This window comes from Petromyzon marinus, chromosome 22, assembly GCF_048934315.1.
Source record: "Petromyzon marinus isolate PM22_M1 ecotype Great Lakes invasive population chromosome 22, UKy_Petmar_22M1.pri1.0, whole genome shotgun sequence".
Lineage (NCBI taxonomy): Eukaryota > Metazoa > Chordata > Hyperoartia > Petromyzontiformes > Petromyzontidae > Petromyzon > Petromyzon marinus.
Window position 1 is genome coordinate 20,161,050 of NC_133688.1, and position 20,087 is coordinate 20,181,136.

The 20,087-nt window shown below is 50.6% G+C and overlaps 1 protein-coding gene across 1 annotated transcript in view; it reads right to left on the reverse strand.

Moving 5' to 3' along the window:
- The window catches only part of LOC116945076 (sulfhydryl oxidase 1), a 55,955-nt gene that overhangs the window by 28,221 nt on the left and 7,647 nt on the right, over window positions 1-20,087 (reverse strand). The window contains exons 2-4 of the mRNA XM_076068879.1: window positions 10,646-10,752; window positions 8,914-8,962; window positions 6,925-7,030 (exon numbers count right to left, since the gene is read on the reverse strand). Of these exons, the coding sequence (XP_075924994.1) occupies window positions 6,925-7,030; window positions 8,914-8,962; window positions 10,646-10,752 (262 nt within the window). The remainder of the gene's footprint in view (window positions 1-6,924; window positions 7,031-8,913; window positions 8,963-10,645; window positions 10,753-20,087) is intronic.

Sequence of the window (20,087 nt, forward strand, 5' to 3'; positions counted from 1 at the left end):
ACACTCACTCACAGTAAGTTGTACACTCACAGTAAGTTGTACACTCTCTCACAGTAAGTAGTACACTCACAGTAAGTTGTACACTCACAGTAAGTTGTAAACTCACCCACAGTAAGTTGTACACTCACTCACAGTAATTTGTACACTCACTCACAGTAAGTAGTACACTCACAGTAAGTTGTACACTCACAGTAAGTTGTACACTCACTCACAGTAAGTTGTACACTCACAGTAAGTTTTACACTCACTCACAGTAAGTAGTACACTCACTCACAGTAAGTTGTACACTCACTCACTGTAAGTTGTACACTCACAGTAAGTAGTACACTCACTCACAGTAAGTTGTACACTCGCTTACAGTAAGTTGTACACTCACTCACAGTAAGTTGTACACTCACAGTAAGTTGTACACTCACTCAGTAAGTTGTACACTCACAGTAAGTTGTACACTCACTCACAGTAAGTTGTACACTCACTCAGTAAGTTGTACGCTCACTCACAGTAAGTTGTACACTCACTAACAGTAAGTTGTACACTCACAGTAAGTAGTACACTCACTCACAGCAAGTTGTACACTTACAGTAAGTTGTACACTCACTCACAGTAAGTTGTACACTCACTCACAGTAAGTTGTACACTCACAATAAGTAGTACACTCACAGTAAGTTGTACACTCACTCACAGTAAGTTGTACACTCACTCACAGTAAGTTGTACACTCATTCACAGTAAGTAGTACACTCACAGTAAGTAGTACACTCACTCACAGTAGGTTGTACACTCACTCACAGTAAGTAGTACACTCACAGTAAGTTGTACACTCACTCACAGTAAGTTGTAAACTCACTCACAGTAAGTTGTACACTCACTCACAGTAAGTAGTACACTCACTCAGTAAGTTGTACACTCACAGTAAGTTGTACACTCACTCACAGTAAGTAGTACACTCACAGTAAGTTATACACTCACTCACAGTAAATTGTACACTCACTCACAGTAAGTTGTACACTCACAGTAAGTTGTACACTCACTCACAGTAAGTTGTACACTCTCTCACAGTAAGTTGTACACTCACAGTAAGTTTTACACTCACTCACAGTAAGTAGTACACTCACTCACAGTAAGTTGTACACTCACTCACAGTAAGTTGTACACTCACAGTAAGTAGTACACTTACTCACAGTAAGTTGTACACTCACTTACAGTAAGTGGTACACTCACTCACAGTAAGATGTACACTCGCTCACAGTAAGTTGTACACTCACTCACAGTAAGTAGTACACTCACTCACAGTACGTTGTACACTCACTCACAGTAAGTTGTACACTCACTCAGTAAGTTGTACGCTCACTCACAGTAAGTTGTACACTCACTCACAGTAAGTTGTACACTCACTCACAGTAAGTTGTACACTCACAGTAAGTTGTACACTCACTCACAGTAAGTTGTACACTCTCTCACAGTAAGTTGTACACTCACTCAGTAAGTTGTAATCTCTCTCACCGTAAGTTGTACACTCACTCAGTAAGTTGTACACTCACTCACAGTAAGTTGTACACTCACAGTAAGTAGTACACTCACTCACAGTAAGTTGGACACTCTCTCACAGTAAGTTGTACACTCACTCAGTAAGTTGTACACTCTCTCACAGTAAGTTGTACACTCACTCAGTAAGTTGTACACTCACAGTAAGTTGTACACTCACAGTAAGTTGTACACTCACTCAGTAAGTTGTACACTCACTCACAGTAAGTTGTACACTCACAGTAAGTTGTACACTCACTCAGTAAGTTGTGCACTCACAGTAAGTTGTACACTCACTCAGTAAGTTGTACACTCACTCACAGTAAGTTGTACACTCACAGTAAGTTGTACACTCACTCAGTAAGTTGTGCACTCACAGTAAGTTGTACACTCACTCAGTAAGTTGTGCACTCACAGTAAGTTGTACACTCACAGTAAGTTGTACACTCACTCACAGTAAGTTGCAAACTCACAGTAAGTTGTACACTCACTTACAGTAAGTTGTACACTCACAGTAAGTTGTACACTCACTTACAGTAAGTTGTACACTCACAGGAAGTTGTACACTCACTCACAGTAGTTGTACACTCACTCAGTAAGTTGTACACCCACTCACAGTAAGTTGTACACTCACAGTAAGTTGTACACTCACTCACAGTAAGTTATACACTCCCTCAGTAAGTTGTACACTCAGTAAGTTGTACACTCACTCACAGTAAGTTGCAAACTCACGGTAAGTTGTACACTCACTCACAGTAAGTTGTACACTCACTCAGTAAGTTGTACACTCACTCAGTAAGTTGTACACTCACTCACAGTAAGTTGTATACTCACAGTAAGTAGTACACTCACTCACAGTAAGTTGTACACTCTCTCACAGTAAGTTGTACACTCACTCAGTAAGTAGTACACTCACTCACAGTAAGTTTTACACTCACTCACAGTAAGTTGTACACTCACTCACAGTAAGTTGTACACTCACTCACAGTAAGTTGTACACTCACATTAAGTAGTACACTCACTGACAGCAAGGACACGTGGAAAATATACTTTACGTATTTTTTCATACGCTATGGAAAAGGGCCGTTTACCAAAAGGTCGCTCATTTCATTTATTTTCTATGAAGGCCACGGTGTTTTCGACGCACGTGGTAAACTAAAATAGTGTGCGTGCACTTCTCCTGTGGCAGCAGCAGCAGCATCAGCAAATGATTCACCTAGCAAGGTGTCTTTCACCGAGCGCCTGAGTCCTTTCTCAAACACGTGGTTCTCCCTTCCATGCACCTCTGCCCCGTGACATGTATTCAACAACGCTGCGTCACATTCTATTCCCAGTTTTGCTTCACATTTTTTTAGTTCAAATTAATTACGAGAACCAGCGCCGGACGAAGCTAGTGAGGGGCCTGTAGAATATGTTGTCATGAAGGGGCCCCTAAATTAAAAAAAAACATGAATATTAAAACACACATGTTTAAAAGTCTTTGGGTTTTTCGGTAAAGCCACGTAGATAGAAAAAAAAAATACTAAAAATATCACGACGTTTACATCGCAACGCAAGCGACCGTCGGGTGAAAATATAGCGAGAGAGCTGCTGAGGCAGGATGTTATTAAGGTTTGAGATGGGTGTAGCCCAAGGGTCATAAGCGAAGTGGGCGGGGCTAGTGATGACATTTAGCATGTCAATGTAAGATCGGAGAGAGCTGGGCAACCTCTACGATGACAAAGCTGTGGAGGTGGCCCTTGTCTTGTGAGAGATTGGCATGTCAATGTAAGATCGTGGAGCCACCACCACATCAAGGAAAACGAGCAACGGTGGCTGTGTTAGTGAGACATTTAACCTGTTAATGTGAAGGCATTTAACCTGTTCATGTAAAACCAGAGAGTCGAAAATAACTACTAAACATCACAGCCAGTTGTGACTTAACCTGGTTAATAACGTCCTTCTAACGATTGATCAGTTTGTACCCATCTTCTCGGTTGAAATTGTGTCCGTGTTCATATATCTGGATGGCTTCATGAACGAATCTTTGGCGATACCCAGTGGGTTTGCAGAGTACCTTCGTCTTGGAAAAATCAATTTCGCGTGTGCCCACAGCGTTAAAACAATGATCAGCCACGGCTGAGGTATTGGTCCTACCGTGTTTCAGATCTGCCTTGTGTTCACGAACACGGTCCGAGACATGTCGCTTAAGTAATTGTATGTTTTCATTCGCTATACAGCCAGATAGTACGACAAATCGCTAACCTTAAACACCCAGTCGTTCATAAAAGTTTAAGGCGGTACAGTACTATAGTAATAGAGCAAGTGCAGAATCACTGAACCGGAATTGATAACTTGAAAGCATTTAGCGCGGGGCCCTTGAAAGTGCGGGGCCCGTAGCTACAACTTGTTTAGCTACTATATATGTAGCTACTACATATTTAGTAGCTACTACATATTTAGTAGCTACTCTTGCTACTGGGATAATCGGGCCATGACGAGAACTTAATTCGCCGTCTTGCAGCACCTCGAATTCCCCCACTCAAAGAGCAACATTCTATAGCCAGTCACGTGTGCTCGCCCACGTGACTGGCTCTCATCTTGACACCTCAACGAGGGCCACGGGAGGTCCCTTTGCTTTGCCGTCTTCACGAAGCCAGCGCGTGTTCACGACCACAGCCACTGGGCCACGTGGGTGATGTTGGTGAGTGATGTTGGTGAGTGAGAGTGGGTGAGTGATGTTGGTGAGTGAGAGTGGGTGAGTGATGTTGGTGAGTGATGTTGGTGAGTGAGTGATGTTGGTGAGTGAGATTGAGTGGGGCGTGGGTCACGGTGAGTGAGTGATGTTGGTGAGTGAGAGTGAGTGCGGCGTGGGTCACGGTGAGTGAGTGATGTTGGTGAGTGAGAGTGAGTGGGGCGTGGGTCACGGTGAGTGAGTGATGTTGGTGAGTGAGAGTGAGTGGGGCGTGGGTCACGGTGAGTGAGTGATGTTGGTGAGTGAGAGTGAGTGGGGCGTGGGTCACGGTGAGTGAGTGATGTTGGTGAGTGAGAGTGAGTGGGGCGTGGGTCACGGTGAGTGAGTGATGTTGGTGAGTGAGAGTGAGTGGGGCGTGGGTCACGGTGAGTGAGTGATGTTGGTGAGTGTGAGTGGGGCGTGGGTCACGGTGAGTGAGTGATGTTGGTGAGTGAGAGTGAGTGGGGCGTGGGTCACGGTGAGTGAGTGATGTTGGTGAGTGAGAGTGAGTGGGGCGTGGGTCACGGTGAGTGAGTGATGTTGGTGAGTGAGCGTGAGTGGGGCGTGGGTCACGGTGAGTGAGTGATGTTGGTGAGTGAGAGTGAGTGGGGCGTGGGTCACGGTGAGTGAGTGATGTTGGTGAGTGAGCGTGAGTGGGGCGTGGGTCACGGTGAGTGAGTGATGTTGGTGAGTGAGGGGGATGAGCTATGGTGAGTGATGTTGGTGAGTGAGGGGGGGGGGTGAGTCATGGTGAGTGAATGATGTTGGTGAGTGAGAGTGAGTGGGGGGTGAGTCATGGTGAGTGAGTGATGTTGGTGAGTGAGGGTGGGTGAGGGGGGTGAGTCATGGTGAGTGAATGATGTTGGTGAGTGAGAGTGGGTGAGGGGGGGTGCGTCATGGTGAGTGAATGATGTTGGTGAGTGAGGGGGATGAGCTATGGTGAGTGAATGATGTTGGTGAGTGAGAGTGGGTGAGGGGGGTGAGTCATGGTGAGTGAATGATGTTGGTGAGTGAGAGTGGGTGAGGGGGGGATGAGTCATGGTGAGTAAATGATGTTGGTGAGTGAGAGTCAGTGAGCGGGGGTGAGTCATGGTGAGTGAATGATGTTGGTGAGTGAGGGGGATGAGCTATGGTGAGTGAATGATGTTGGTGAGTGAGAGTGGGTGAGGGGGGTGAGTCATGGTGAGTGAATGATGTTGGTGAGTGTGGGTGAGTGAGGGTGAGTGTGTGTGAGTGTGTGTGAGTGTTGGTGAGTGAGGGTGAGTGAGGGTGAGTGTGTGAGTGTTATGAGTGCGGGTCAGTGTGTGTGAGTGAACGTGTGTGTGTGAGTGTTGGTGAGTGAGGGTGAGTGTGTGTGAGTGTGTGTGAGAGTTAGTGAGTGTGGGTGAGTGTGTGAGTCTGGGTGAGTGAGGGTGAGTGTGTGTGAGTGTGGGTGAGTGTGTGTGAGTGTGGGTGAGTGTGAGTGAGTGTGGGTGAGTGTGTGTGTGGGTGAGTGAGGGTGGGTGTGGGGGAGTGTAGGTGAGTGTGGGTGAGTGTGGGTGAGTGAGTGTGAGTGTAGGTGAGTGAGGGTGAGTGAGGGTGAGTGTGGGTGAGTGTGTGTGAGTGTGGGTGAGTGTGAGTGAGTGTGGGTGAGTGTGTGTGTGGGTGAGTGTGTGTGTGGGTTGTGGGAAGCGATAGTGTATTTTTATTTTTAAATTATATCTTAAAGCTATTTAATATTCGATATTTATTTAATTTTATATACTTCAGCCCCTTGGTGTTAGACTTTTAACCCTTATTATAGTAAGACTTGTTTAAAACTTATTTAAGATTTTAGATTCCTATATGTTGAATGTATGCACCATCCTGCCAAAGTAAATTCCGTGTCGGTGTGAACTTACATGGCGAATAAAACCCTTTCTGATTCTGATTCTGGTTAGCGCTACACTGCGCTATGAATCTGGCGACCCGGGTTCGATTCCCGCTCACGGCCAACACCAGTGACGATTATCTGAACCGGTCCCGGGCCTCCCCTAGGTCGACTCAGCCTCAAATGAGTACCTGGTGCGGTGTGTAAACATTGCTACTAGAGAGACAAAGGCGGTCGGGCGTGGTGCTGGCCACCCACCCCCTCGTGTACCGTTCCGGCCTTCATAGGTGCTCGCTAACAGCACTTGCCCCTACAGTCTGTTAAGGCTATATGGGGGATCTTTGTCTTTGTGAGTGAGTGTGTGTGAGTGAGTGTGGGTGAGTGGGTGAGTGCGTGAGTGAGTGTGGGTGAGTGCGTGAGTGAGTGTGGGTGAGTGAGTGAGTGTGGGTGAGTGTGAGTGAGGGTGAGTGTGTGTGGGTGAGTGTGGGTGAGTGTGAGTGAGGGTGAGTGTGTGTGGGTGAGTGTGGGTGAGTGTGTGTGGGTGAGTGTGGGTGAGTGTGTGTGGGTGAGTGTGGGTGAGTGTGTGTGGGTGAGTGTGTGTGGGTGAGTGTGTGTGGGTGAGTGTGTGTGGGTGAGTGTGTGTGAGTGTGTGTGAGTGTGTGTGGGTGAGTGTGTGAGGGCGAGTGAGGGTGAGTGTGGGTGAGTGAGGGTGAGTGTGGGTGAATGTGTGTGTGAGGGTGAGTGTGGGTGAGTGTGTGTGGGTGAGTGTGGGTGAATGTGTGTGTGAGGGTGAGTGTGGGTGAGTGTGTGTGGGTGAGTGAGGGTGAGTGGTTTGTTACCTGGCAGGCTCGAGAGGAGGGCAGGCTGGTGGCCATTCTTCAGCCGCGTGTCTCAGCAGGTGAGAGATGACCCAGCGCCTCAGGGCCTGCGTCGTGCCCTCCAACTCTACTCAAGCAGCAGCAACAGCAGCAGCATCCGCAGCAGTACCATCAGCAGCAGCATCAGCAGTAACGCGAGCATCGTCATTTACATCAACGTCATCGTTATTGTCATCGTCATCACGTCATCGTTATTGTCATCATCATCACATCACGTCATCATTATTGTCATCGTCATCACATCACGTCATCATTATTGTCATCGTCATCACATTACGTCATCATTATTGTCATCATCACATCACGTCATCATTATTGTCATCATCATCATCACATCACTTCATCATTATTGTCGTCATCACATCACGTCATCATGATTGTCATCGTCATCACATCACGTCATCATTATTGCATCGTCATCACATTACGTCATTATTATTGTCATCGTCATCACATTACGTCATCATTATTGTCATCGTCATCACATCGCGTCATCATTATTGCCATCGTCATCACGTCATCATTATTGTCATCGTCATCACGTCATCGTTATTGTCATCGTCATCACGTCATCGTTATTGTCATCGTCATCACATCACGTCATCATTGCCTTCGTCATCACATCACGTCATCATTATTGTCATCGTCATCACATTACGTCATCATTATTGTCATCGTCATCACATTACGTCATCATTATTGTTGTCATCACATCACGTCATCATTGTCATCGTCATCACATCACGTCATCATTATTGTCATCATCACATCACGTCATCATTACTGTCATCATCACATCACTTCATCATTATTGTCGTCATCACATCACGTCATCATGATTGTCATCGTCATCACATCACGTCATCATTATTGTCATCGTCATCACATAACGTCATCATTATTGTCATCGTCATGAATCATAACTGTCATCAGTGTCATCATCGTCATCGCAAACATCGTCATCATCATCAACACAAGCATCATCACATGCAACATTATTGTTGTCGATGGGTGAGTAGTGTCGGGTGAGTGGTGAGTAGTATCAGGTGAGTGGTGAGCAGTGTAAGGTGAGTGGTGAGTAGTGTCAGGTGAGTGGTGAGTAGTGTCAGGTGAGTGGTGAGTAGTGTCAGGTGAGTGGTGAGTAGTGTCAGGTGAGTGGTGAGTAGTGTCAGGTGAGTAGTGTCAGGTGAGTGGTGAGCAGTGTCAGGTGAGTGGTGAGCAGTGTCAGGTGAGTGGTGAGTAGTGTCAGGTGAGTGGTGAGTAGTGTCAGGTGAGTAGTGTCAGGTGAGTGGTGAGCAGTGTCAGGTGAGTGGTGAGCAGTGTCAGGTGAGTGGTGAGTAGTATCAGGTGAGTGGTGAGTAGTGTCAGGTGAGTGGTGAGCAGTGTCAGGTGAGTAGTGTCAGGTGAGTAGTGTCAGGTGAGTGGTGAGCAGTGTCAGGTGAGTGGTGAGCAGTGTCAGGTGAGTGGTGAGTAGTGTCAGGTGAGTGGTGAGTAGTGTCAGGTGAGTGGTGAGTAGTGTCAGGTGAGTAGTGTCAGGTGAGTGGTGAGCAGTGTCAGGTGAGTGGTGAGTAGTGTCAGGTGAGTGGTGAGTAGTGTCAGGTGAGTGGTGAGTAGTGTCAGGTGAGTGGTGAGTAGTGTCAGGTGAGTGGTGAGTAGTGTCAGGTGAGTAGTGGCAGGTGAGTGGTGAGCAGTGTCAGGTGAGTGGTGAGCAGTGTCAGGTGAGTGGTGATTAGTATCAGGTGAGTGGTGAGTAGTGTCAGGTGAGTGGTGAGTAGTGTCAGGTGAGTAGTGGCAGGTGAGTGGTGAGTAGTGTCAGGTGAGTGGTGAGCAGTGTCAGGTGAGTGGTGAGTAGTGTCAGGTGAGTGGTGAGTAGTGTCAGGTGAGTAGTGTCAGGTGAGCGGTGTTCACGTGAATGCGGTGGTGCTGGTGTGGTGAGCGGCGTTCTCTCACCAGGGTAGGAGTCCCCGTGCAGGGATGAGTTGCTGAACGCTTTGTAGAACTGTTAGTGAGAGACGCGAGGCGACAGGTGACTCGGTGGAGGCTGAACCACATCAACCCAGCCTCTTGCTTAGTTTCAAGTTGATTTTGATGAACCAGATGAGACCTCAGGAGGTGAGGATAGAGTCTTAGTGAATGAATGAATGGATGAATAAGTAAATTAATAAGTGGTTAAATGAGTGAGTGGTTGGATGATTCGTTGACCGAGTGAGCTCTAGTTTGAAGTTTAATTTGTTTAACCAGGTGAGACCTCGGGATACAAGGCTAGAGTCTCATTTGCCAGAGTGAGTGATTACGTCAGGGTGTGGTTTCGCGAGTGGTTGGATGGATTGGGCGATGGAGTGAGCTCTCGTCTCAAGCACAGTCTGAGGAGTCGAATGAGAACTCAAGAGACCAGGAGAGAAGGGCTTTTGCAAGAGTGACCTCGGTCACCATTGTGACAAAAGCAATAGCATACAGCGATGTCGCAAATAGACTTCTGAGTGGTGAGGTTCAGGTACGCTGATGACTCGTGATGCCTTCATAACAAAATATATGGAAACTAGGTGGCCTGTGGTCACATCTACGGCATAAAAATGTTTCTGCCTGGTGCACTTATTTGATGCCCTGCTTTCAATTATTTAACCAAACCACATGAAAGTTCACAGTTGAACCCCTCTCTGTGAAGAATTGGATTTTGTTAAAATGGCTCTCATTGAGCTTCATCCACTCTTATTTGTTTGGGGTTTCCTCTTTAGGCCCCACTCATTCCTATTTAGGCCACACCCCTTCTTGTTGTAAGCCCCACCCCTTCCTGCTTAGGCCCCGCCCATGTCTGTTTTGGTCCCGCCCCCTCTCTTTTGAGGAACCGTCCACTTTATCTGATGGGACACACAATAGTTGAGTTTGTGTGGGAAATGATGGGGGTTGTGGAAGGGGAGGGGGGTTTCGTCAGTAGGAGGAGGGGAGGGCGGAGGACACGTCACCACGTGTCTCAGGACACGTCATCACGTGTCTCTGGACATGTCCCAACGTGTTTTAGGACGCGTCACCACGTGTCTCAGTACACGTCACCACGTGTCTCAGGACGCGTCACTACGTGTCTCAGTACACGTCACCACGTGTCTCTGGACATGTCCCAACGTGTCTCAGGACGCGTCACCACGTGTCTCAGGACACGTCACCACGTGTCTCAGGACGCGTCCCAACGTGTCTCAGGACGCGTCACCACGTGTCTCAGGATACGTCACCACGTGTCTCAGGACACGTCACTACATGTCTCAGTACACGTCACCACGTGTCTCAGTACACGTCATCACGTGTCTCAGGATGCGTCCCCACGTGTCTCAGTACACGTCACCACGTGTCTCAGTACACGTCACCACGTGTCTCAGTACACGTCACCACGTGTCTCAGTACACGTCATCACGTGTCTCAGGACGCGTCCCCACGTGTCTCAGGATGCGTCACCACGTGTGTCAGTACACGTCACCACGTGTCTCAGGACACGTCACCACGTGTCTCAGGACGCGTCACCACGTGTCTCAGGATACGTCACCACGTGTCTCAGGACACGTCACCACGTGTCTCAGGACGCGTCACTACGTGTCTCAGTACACGTCACCACGTGTCTCAGGGCTCGTCACCACGTGTCTCATTACACGTCACCACGTGTCTCTGGACGTGTCCCCACGTGACCCCTCACCGTGTACTGTGGCCATGACCTGACCCCGAGGTCGCGACACGTTCTGTAGGCGCGACCCCGGGTCCCTGCGCAGTCGAACGCGGCGATCCGCACAGCGGCCCCCCAATCTGCGAGGTGTAGAGGGGGACATGGTGGGGGGGGGGGGCGTGGTGGGGAGGGGGGCTAATTAATGAATACCTTATCACCCTCCTTCCCTCCTTACCTCCCTCATCCCTTCCTCCTTACATCATTCACTTCCTTCCTCCATCCCTCCCTTGAAAACCCCCCACTCCCTAACTCCCTTGAGTCCAGTCACCCATCCATCACTCACTCCCTGCCTCCCACCCACCCTCCCTCCTCGCTTATTTCCAACACTGCCTCCGTCCCGTGAGGCCGTTCATTCATTTCCCTCCCTCCCCCACCCGCCATCCTTACATCCATCACTCCCTCTCGTCCTTAATTCAATCCCGAGTCAATTCAGTCAATCGTTCAACTCTCTCTCACTCCCCGTCTCCCTCCTTATCTACAATCACGCCATCCTTACACACATCACTCCCTCCATGCCGCTCTCCCTCCCTCGCATCCTTGTCTCCCTTCCTCCATCCTGCTCGCATCTCTATTCATCCGGCGAGTCAATTGATTCATCCCCCCTCCCGCCCCCTCCCTCCACTCCGCTCTCCCCCTGCCCCTCGTCTGTATCCACAGCTGCCAAAACAACTGCAGTCGCTACTCCTGCAGGAATGCGTGCTCGCGCTTTTGAGTCTCCACTCCATCGAGCCACCAGAGAGACAGAGAGAGAGAGCGAGGCAGCTAGAGCCCTAGGAGTCTACAACAGCAGCATGCTCTACCCACTGCTGGATGAAGGCCCTTGCCCACGACGCCTCTGTCCCACAAAGTTCCTGCGACGAGACCGCAGTGCACCAGCTGCTCACACCTCACACATCCTGAATCATCATCATCAGCAGCAGCAGACAAACTCAACTAAACAATTTTTATTTTATTTTACCAGGTAAGGCCCAACTGAGGTTTATATCTCTTTGCCACAAGCGATCTGGCCACGTATGATAGCTCACGCAAGTGGCTTATCATGTGGCAATGTATAGCAGCCAAATACTCTAAACGCGTGGTGTTCATTCTAAATGTGGAGGGGTTTAAAAACCGGAGGACCACGCAGCAAACTTCACGCGACCACAGGGAGAGAGAGACGCGCAAACTCCAAATACACAGCAGCAGCAGGTGCCAGGGTCGGGATCGAACCCACGCCCTCCTGCACACTGGGCGAGGGAGTTAACATCTCACCACGGAGAGAGAGAGACGCGCAAACTCCAAATACACAGCAGCAGCAGGCATCAGGGTCGGGATCGAACCCACGACCTCCTGCACACCGGGCGAGGGAGTTAACATCTCACCACGGAGAGAGAGAGACGCGCAAACTCCAAATACACAGCAGCAGCAGGCGTCAGGGTCGGGATCGAACCCACGACCTCCTGCACACTGGGCGAGGGAGTTAACATCTCACCACGGAGAGAGAGAGAGACGCGCAAACTCCAAATACACAGCAGCAGCAGCAGGCGTCAGGGTCAGGATCGAACCCACGACCTCCTGCACACCGGGCGAGGGAGTTAACATCGCCACCGCGCCCACCATCATCGCGAGGCCTGCTCTATCTGCTGCTGGATGGAGGTCCTTCCCAACGCCCATCACGAGAGTTTCCCGCGACTGCCGCAACTCGCACTTGAACTCATTTCGTCGCTCCGTTTCTCGGTGGAGTTCAGAGTCGCTGGGGGATCGCGTGCCGAGGAGATACAAAGACGCGCCTGTGTGCGCCTGTGTGCGCCTTTGAGTTCATGAATCTCATTGGGCTCTCAGCCAGTGAAATAAACAGAGACGATGTCGCGAAGTCGGCGAGCCAGTGGTCAAAACGGGCGTCGGTGCGGCTCCCCCGTTGCCGGCCCTGAGCCAATCGTTTGACATTCCACATTCCCATGGGCGGGACCAGTCCATCCGGAGGACGAGCACTACCTGTGACAGACTAACAGTGAAAGAAGGGCTTCCCATGTCGTCTCCATAGTGGGTGGTGGGGGGGGTGACTATACTTCACCACGCTATTCCACGCCGGTTCCTGAAGGGGAGCGTGGGGTGGAGGGGGCTGCACAAGTCACGTGTTGTGACTTCACTCTCCAACACACCGCTGTGCTGCACCAGTCACGTGTTGTGACTTCACTCTCCAACACAACACCGGTGTGCTGCACCAGTCACGTGTTGTGACTTTACTCTCCAACACACCGGTGTGCTGCACCAGTCACGTGTTGTGACTTCACTCTCCAACACACCGCTGTGCTGCACCAGTCACGTGTTGTGACTTCACTCTCCAACACAACACCGGTGTGCTGCACCAGTCACGTGTTGTGACTTTACTCTCCAACACACCGGTGTGCTGCACCAGTCACGTGTTGTGACTTCACTCTCCAACACACCGCTGTGCTGCACCAGTCACGTGTTGTGACTTCACTCTCCAACACAACACCGGTGTGCTGCACCAGTCACGTGTTGTGACTTTACTCTCCAACACACCGGTGTGCTGCACCAGTCACGTGTTGTGACTTCACTCTCCAACACACCGGTGTGCTGCACAAGTCACGTGTTGTGACTTCACTCTCCAACACAACACCGGTGTGCTGCACCAGTAAAGAATTGGCGCGTGGTGGCGGGTTTATTGTGATGATGCAGGCTTGTCGAACCCGTGAACTTTAAACAATAAACATTTCCAAATCAATTGACGACGTCCTTCTGAATCAGATGATGAGATGGAGTGGGGGGGGGGGGGGGGGTGGAGCGGTGGCGCAGCGGTTAGCGCATTCCGCCGCGCCGTGAATCCTTTCACGACCAGTGCCCGGCCACGGCTAACATCAGTGGCGCGAGCAGCGTGGAGAAGTCTGATCAAGTAACCGTGATGACGCCGCGCTCAACCTCATCAACACTCGCCGAACGTAACCCGAACCGTTAACTCATTCCGGTAACCGGTTGCCAAGTTCCCGTTGGTTGCAGTAATCCGTGACTCGACTACCTCTTGTTTTTCATTCATAAAATGTTAATTCAAGAAGACTCTCCCTCCCTCCCTCTCTCTTCCTGCCCCCTGACCCCGAGCCCACAATCCTCACCACCACCCGCGCTGCAACTGCGGATATGGTTCAGTAGCGATGTGGCGTTCTTGTGTGCCTATATATGTGTGTATGTGTGTGTGAATGTGTGTGTATGTGTGTGTGTATATGTGTGTGTATGTGTGTATGTGTGTGTGTATGTGTGTGTATGTGTGTGTGTGTAGGGAGCGGTGGCGCAGTGGTCAGCGCACTGGGCTACGGACCCAGAGGGCCGAGTTCGATTCCCGCTCACGAGCAAATAACAATGACAGCGAATATTTGAACCGGTCCAGGGCCTACCCACCACTAGGTCGAATCAGCCTTAAATGAGTACTCGGTGTGGGTTTAAACATCAGCACTGTGGAGAGACAAAGGCTGCCGGGCGTTTTTCTGGCCACGTACATTCGTATACACAAAGACAAAGGTCCCCCGTTATAACCTTAACAGACCGTTGGAGTAAGTGCTGTTAGCCAGCACCACGCCCGGCCGCCTTTGTCTCCCCAGTGGCGATGTTTACACACCGCACCAGGTTCTTATTTGAGGCTGACTCGACCGAGGGTAGGCCGAGGAGTGAATCAGATAATCGTCACCGGTGTTTCCGTGAGCGGGAGTTCGTAGTTTCAGTGCGCTAACCGCTACACTACCGCTCCCCACATATATACGTACACAAAGATAACAAAGATCCCCCATATAGCCTTGGGCAAGTGCTGTTAGCGAGCACACACGTACACACACACACAGGTACACACACACATAGGTACACACACACAGGTACACACACACAGGCACACACACACAGGTACACACACACACAGGTACACAAAGATCAAAGATTCCCCCATATAGCCTTAACAGACTGTAGGGGCAAGTGCTGTTAGCGAGCACCTATGAAGGCAATGTTTACAACCGCACCAGGTACTCATTTGAGGCTGAGTCGACCTAGGGGAGGCCCGGGACCGGTTCAGATAATCGTCACTGGTGTTGGCCGTGAGCGGGAATCGAACTCGAGTCGCCAGGTTCATAGCGCGCTAACCGCTACACCACCGCTGCCCACACAGGTACACACACACAGGTACACACACACCCACATAGTTAGATGGTTATCCCTCTAGTGAAGGCCATTCCGCCAGCAGTCGCGTGAGCGAGCAATTTCAGGGCTGCGCCTTTACCTCGTATGGTCTCCGCATCGCGCGGTGCTTTCAGATGCGTCTCTGCGGCCGTCTGGAACGCTCTTCCTTCCGACATTAGGAAGCCACTGGGAGCTGTGGCACTTGTAAATCATCATCATCGAGCTTGACAAACTCATTTCTTTATAACTGCTTGTTAGTGTTTAGTTTGTCGTCATTCCCTCGCACCTCTGATCAGCACGGTTGGCTACATACGGCGCGAGACACCCACCATCGACCACCCCGGCCGCCGCCCGGCACGTCGCGACCTGGGGGCGTCAGTGTGGAATGTGGCGCTGAGCGAGCTCGCGACTGCTCGCAATGAGCGACTCAAGCGCGCGTCTGTCCGAGCCTCCTACTGCAGCCTGGAGCACGCTCTCGATCACTCACTCGATTACACACATCGATTACCCACATCGATCACTCACATCGATTACTCACATCGATCACTCGCCTCGATCACTCCCCTCGATTACACACCTCGATCACTCACATCGATTAATCACATCGATTACTCACATCGATCACTCACCTCGATTACTCACATCGATCACTCATCTCGATTACTCACCTCGATCACTTACATCGATTAATCACATCGATTACTCACATCGATTACTCACATCGATCACCTACATCGATCACTCACATCGATCACTCACATCGATTACACACCTCGATCACTCACATCGATTAATCACATCGATTACTCATCTCGATCACTCACATCGACCACTCATCTCGATCACTCATCTCGATTACTCACCTCGATCACTTACATCGATTAATCACATCGATTAATCACATCGATCACGCACATCGATTACTCATCTCGATCACTCACAACGATTATCATATCGATTACTCATCTCGATCGCTCACCTCGATCACTCCCTCGATTACTGACATCGATCACTCACATCGATTGCTCACATCGATCACTCACATCGATCACTCACATCGATCACACACATCGATCACGCACATCGATTTATCACATCGATTACTCAACTCGATCACTCACATCGATTAAACACATCGATTACTCATCTCGATCACTCACATCGATTATCACATCGATTACACATCTCGATCACTCACATCGATCACTCATCTCGATTACTGACATCGATCACACACATCGATTGCTCACATCGATCACTCACATCGATCACTCACATCGATCACTCACATCGATTATCACATCGATTACTAATCTCGATCACTCACATCGATTAATCACATCGATTACTCATCTCGATCACTCACATCGATTATCACATCGATTACTCACATCGATCACTCACATCGATCACTCAACTCGACCACTCACCACCTTACTCACCATCTTACTCACCATCTTACTCACCACCTTACTCACCACCTTACTCACCATCTTACTCACCACCTTACTCACCATCTTACTCACCATCTTACTCACCACCTTACTCACCACCTTACTCACCATCTTACTCACCATCTTACTCACCATCTTACTCACCATGTCAATCACCAAGTCACGCAGACTCCGGTACAGCGATAGAGGGAGATTATGCCGCTCACCACTCACCCACCACTCACCAATCACTCACCTAACACCACTGATGGTGATATGTATAATAAAAGTTCATTATTTACCCAGGAAAAGCCACTCTGACACGAAAGCTTTTTTTCATGGAGGTTCCCGCTGGGGTTGTTTTGGGAGTGGGAACCCCGAGAACCCGGAGGGACCCCACGCAGAACCGAGGGAGAGTTTACAGGCTGCACACGGAGAGGCTCCCGAGTCGGGATTGGAACGTCGGCCCTTTGTGCTGTCAGGCACGAGCGTAGCTACGACTGATTGATGCTGCTGCTGCTGCTGATGATGATGATATTTCCGATGATGATAATGACGATCTATGATGATGATTGATGATGATGATGATCGTGATGATGATGATCATGATGACGACAAATCGCATCCTCCCCCTGATCAGTCACCCCAGCACTCGGCCACTTGTGAACCCTTTAACGCCCTCGTGATATTGACACGGGCAATTATTGACACGCACACATAGACTAAGACAAAGATCCCCCGTATAGCCTTAATAGGCTGTTCGCGCAAGTGCTGTTAGTGAGCACCTACGAAGGCCGGCACGGCACACGAGTGGGTGAGTGGTCAGCACCACGCCCGACCGCCTTTGTCTCCCCAGTGGCGATGTTTTTACACACCGCACCGGGTACTCATTTGAGGCTGAGTCGACCTAGGGGAGGCCCAGGACCGGTTCAGATTATCGTTGCTGGTGTTGCCCGTGAGCAGGAATCGAACTGGGGTCACCGGGTTCGTAGCGCTCCCCAGACACACACAGTGACACGTACACACACAGTGACACATACACACAGTGACACAACAACAACCGCCATTCGCCACTAAGTGGCGGTAACGTCACCACGACGCTTGTGCCAGGCTATGTGCACCCTGAGGCCACGTGAAGTGTCGAACGCCCGCTGGCAGGAGGTCACGGGGCAGACCCAGGTGCCACGGGTCGACTGACTGAGATGACTGGCTGATGCACCACCTGTGCCCCCTACTGTGCCAACCTGCTGTGCTTTAGCCACCCGGCGCTCCGCTCGTTGTTGTTAGCGTCGTTCCTCCGCCCTCCGTTGTTGTTGGAGGGCGACTACCTCCAACTGCCCAGTAGCATCCTTCACGAGCCTCCTCCACAGAGGCCGACCTTGACACCGCTGGTACCAGTCATCGGCAAGTCCACTCAGCTCCACGTCCTCCTGTACCACATCACTCCATCTCTTCTCTAGCCCGTGCCGCGCCCGCTTTGCCCCCTCAATCCGGCCGAACAAAAGCTGTTTCGGCATGCGGTGGCTGGGCATGCGGGCTACATGACCCAGCCATCGCAGCCTTGCCCGCCGGAGGAGCTCACCGATGGGACCTTGCCCAGATCTTTCAAGGATTTGTGAGCTCCTCACACAATCCAGCCTGGTTAAACCCAGGATGGATCGTAGGCAGGCCAGCCTAAATGTTTCTAACCGGCGAAGATGTTCCATTAGGGGGGTCCACGTTTCGCAAGCGTAGAGAAGGGAGGGAATGACCGTGGCCGAGAAGACCTGAAGCTTAGTGCGGAGCGACAGACCAGGTAGCTTCCACACAGCGTTACGCAACCGATGAAAAGATATTGCTGCTCGACTGATTCGGAGTGAGACCTCTGCTGTTAAACTGGAGCTGGTCATAAGCACACTGCCCAGGTATGGGAAACTCTCCACTCGCTCCACAACTGCCCCATCACCGATTGGGAGTTGTGGGGGTGTCGTGTCCGATGGTACAAAATACCCAGGCAGGTGCTTAGTTTTGGTGGGGCTGATGGTAAGGCCCCACCTCTTAGTGGCACGCTCCAGTCTCAGCAGCAGCGTCTCCAACTCCTCCTCTGAGTGAGCAGCTATTACCAAATCATCAGCATACATAACGTGGTTGAGCAATATGGAGCCATCCCTTGACCGCACCCGGGCATCGATCAGCCTTCCATTATATCTGTACCATATGGAGATTCCCCCGGTACAGCTATTGAATGCTTCACGAACTACGTGGTCAAAATAGATGTTAAATAATGTGGGAGCTAGAAGACATCCCTGTCACACCCCAAGGTGTACAGGGAATGGTTCTGACTCCCGGCCATGTAGTTTTACCCGGGCCTGCTCACCATCATGAAGGTCCTTAATGATCGTGAGCAGAAGGTCTGGTACGCGGAAAGCACGAAGAACAACCCAGAGCCCAGGCCTACTGATGGTATCATAAGCCTTGACCAGGTCAATAAAGCAGAGATGTAGGTCTTTTGGAATTCCCTACACCTCTGCTGTAGCAGACGGACAGAAAATATGGCATCTGTGCAGGACCGCCATTTCCTGAAACCGCATTGGGGCTCCGCAAGCCTCTCCTCAGCGTGCCTGGCAAGGCGATGCTGAATAATCCTTGCCAGGACCTTTCCCGGCACACTGAGGAGTGAACTGCCCCTGTAGTTGTTACAGTCTGTGCGGTCCCCCTTCTTAAAAAGGGGGACCACCAGGGCATCGTTCCAATCCTGCGGAACCCGTCCAGTGGTCCAGACTGTTGTTATGATGTCATATAGGGCAGTCTGTGCACAAACGCCACCCTCCCTCAGCATTTCGCTTGGGAGATTATCTCTGCCCGCTGCCTTTCCTGGTCTCAGACTCCGGATCGCCCTCAGTACTTCCTCAACAGATGGCACCTCGGCCAGCCACTCACAGGGGGTGACTTCTTCCAATATTTGAGGCACCACAGCCTCAGCAGAGTCATCCTTACTTTGTGCCACGATGTTTTCCTGGCTGAGGGATTTTCCCTCCCCCAGGACCTCACAGAAATGCTCAGCAAATCTGCAAACCTGTTCCTGGGGGTCGGAGATTGGATCACCGTTTTTTCCCCTAATGATGGTAATAGGTGTGGCGCTGCAGGTTACTTTTTTGATGGAGTTAAATAGAGATTTGTGATCACGGGCGACTGAGGCAGACTCCATCTCCTCAGCAAGCCGTGACCACCACCCATCCTTGCAGCGCCTCACGGCTCTCCGAACCTCCGAGCGAAGGCTGCGGTAAGCCTCCTCATTCTCTGACGTGGGATTCTGTAGCCGATGACAGTGGGCCTGTCGCTTTTTCTCAACCATCCTGAACACCTCCTCTGTCAGCCAGGGTCTCTGGGGAGGTCTGGACCGCGTACCCAAAGCAGCCATTGCAGCTGCATGAGTCACAGTCCTAAACCTCGCCCATTTACCCTCGACATCAGGAGGAGTCGGGGACGATGCCAATCCCAGCCGCAAGCGATGATGAAATTCTCGCTTGCAACTTTCATAAGATAACTGAGACCAGGCCACTTTAGGTTGTAATGGGGTCCTGGGTGTACACCCACCACCGGAGTGGAAGAATGGCAGGCGCATCTTACAGATGACTAGTCGATGGTCAGAGGGCAGATCAGCTCCACGGTAGGTCCTGGTGTCAAGGACATGGGCTCACATCCGCTGGTCCGTCACTATGTAGTCCAGCAGATGTTCTTGCTTGGACCCGGCATGCATCCATGATGTTGTGTGGATGCGCCGATGCCGGAACAGCGTGTTGGTAATTACAAGCCCATGGGCTGCACAAAAATCTAGCAGC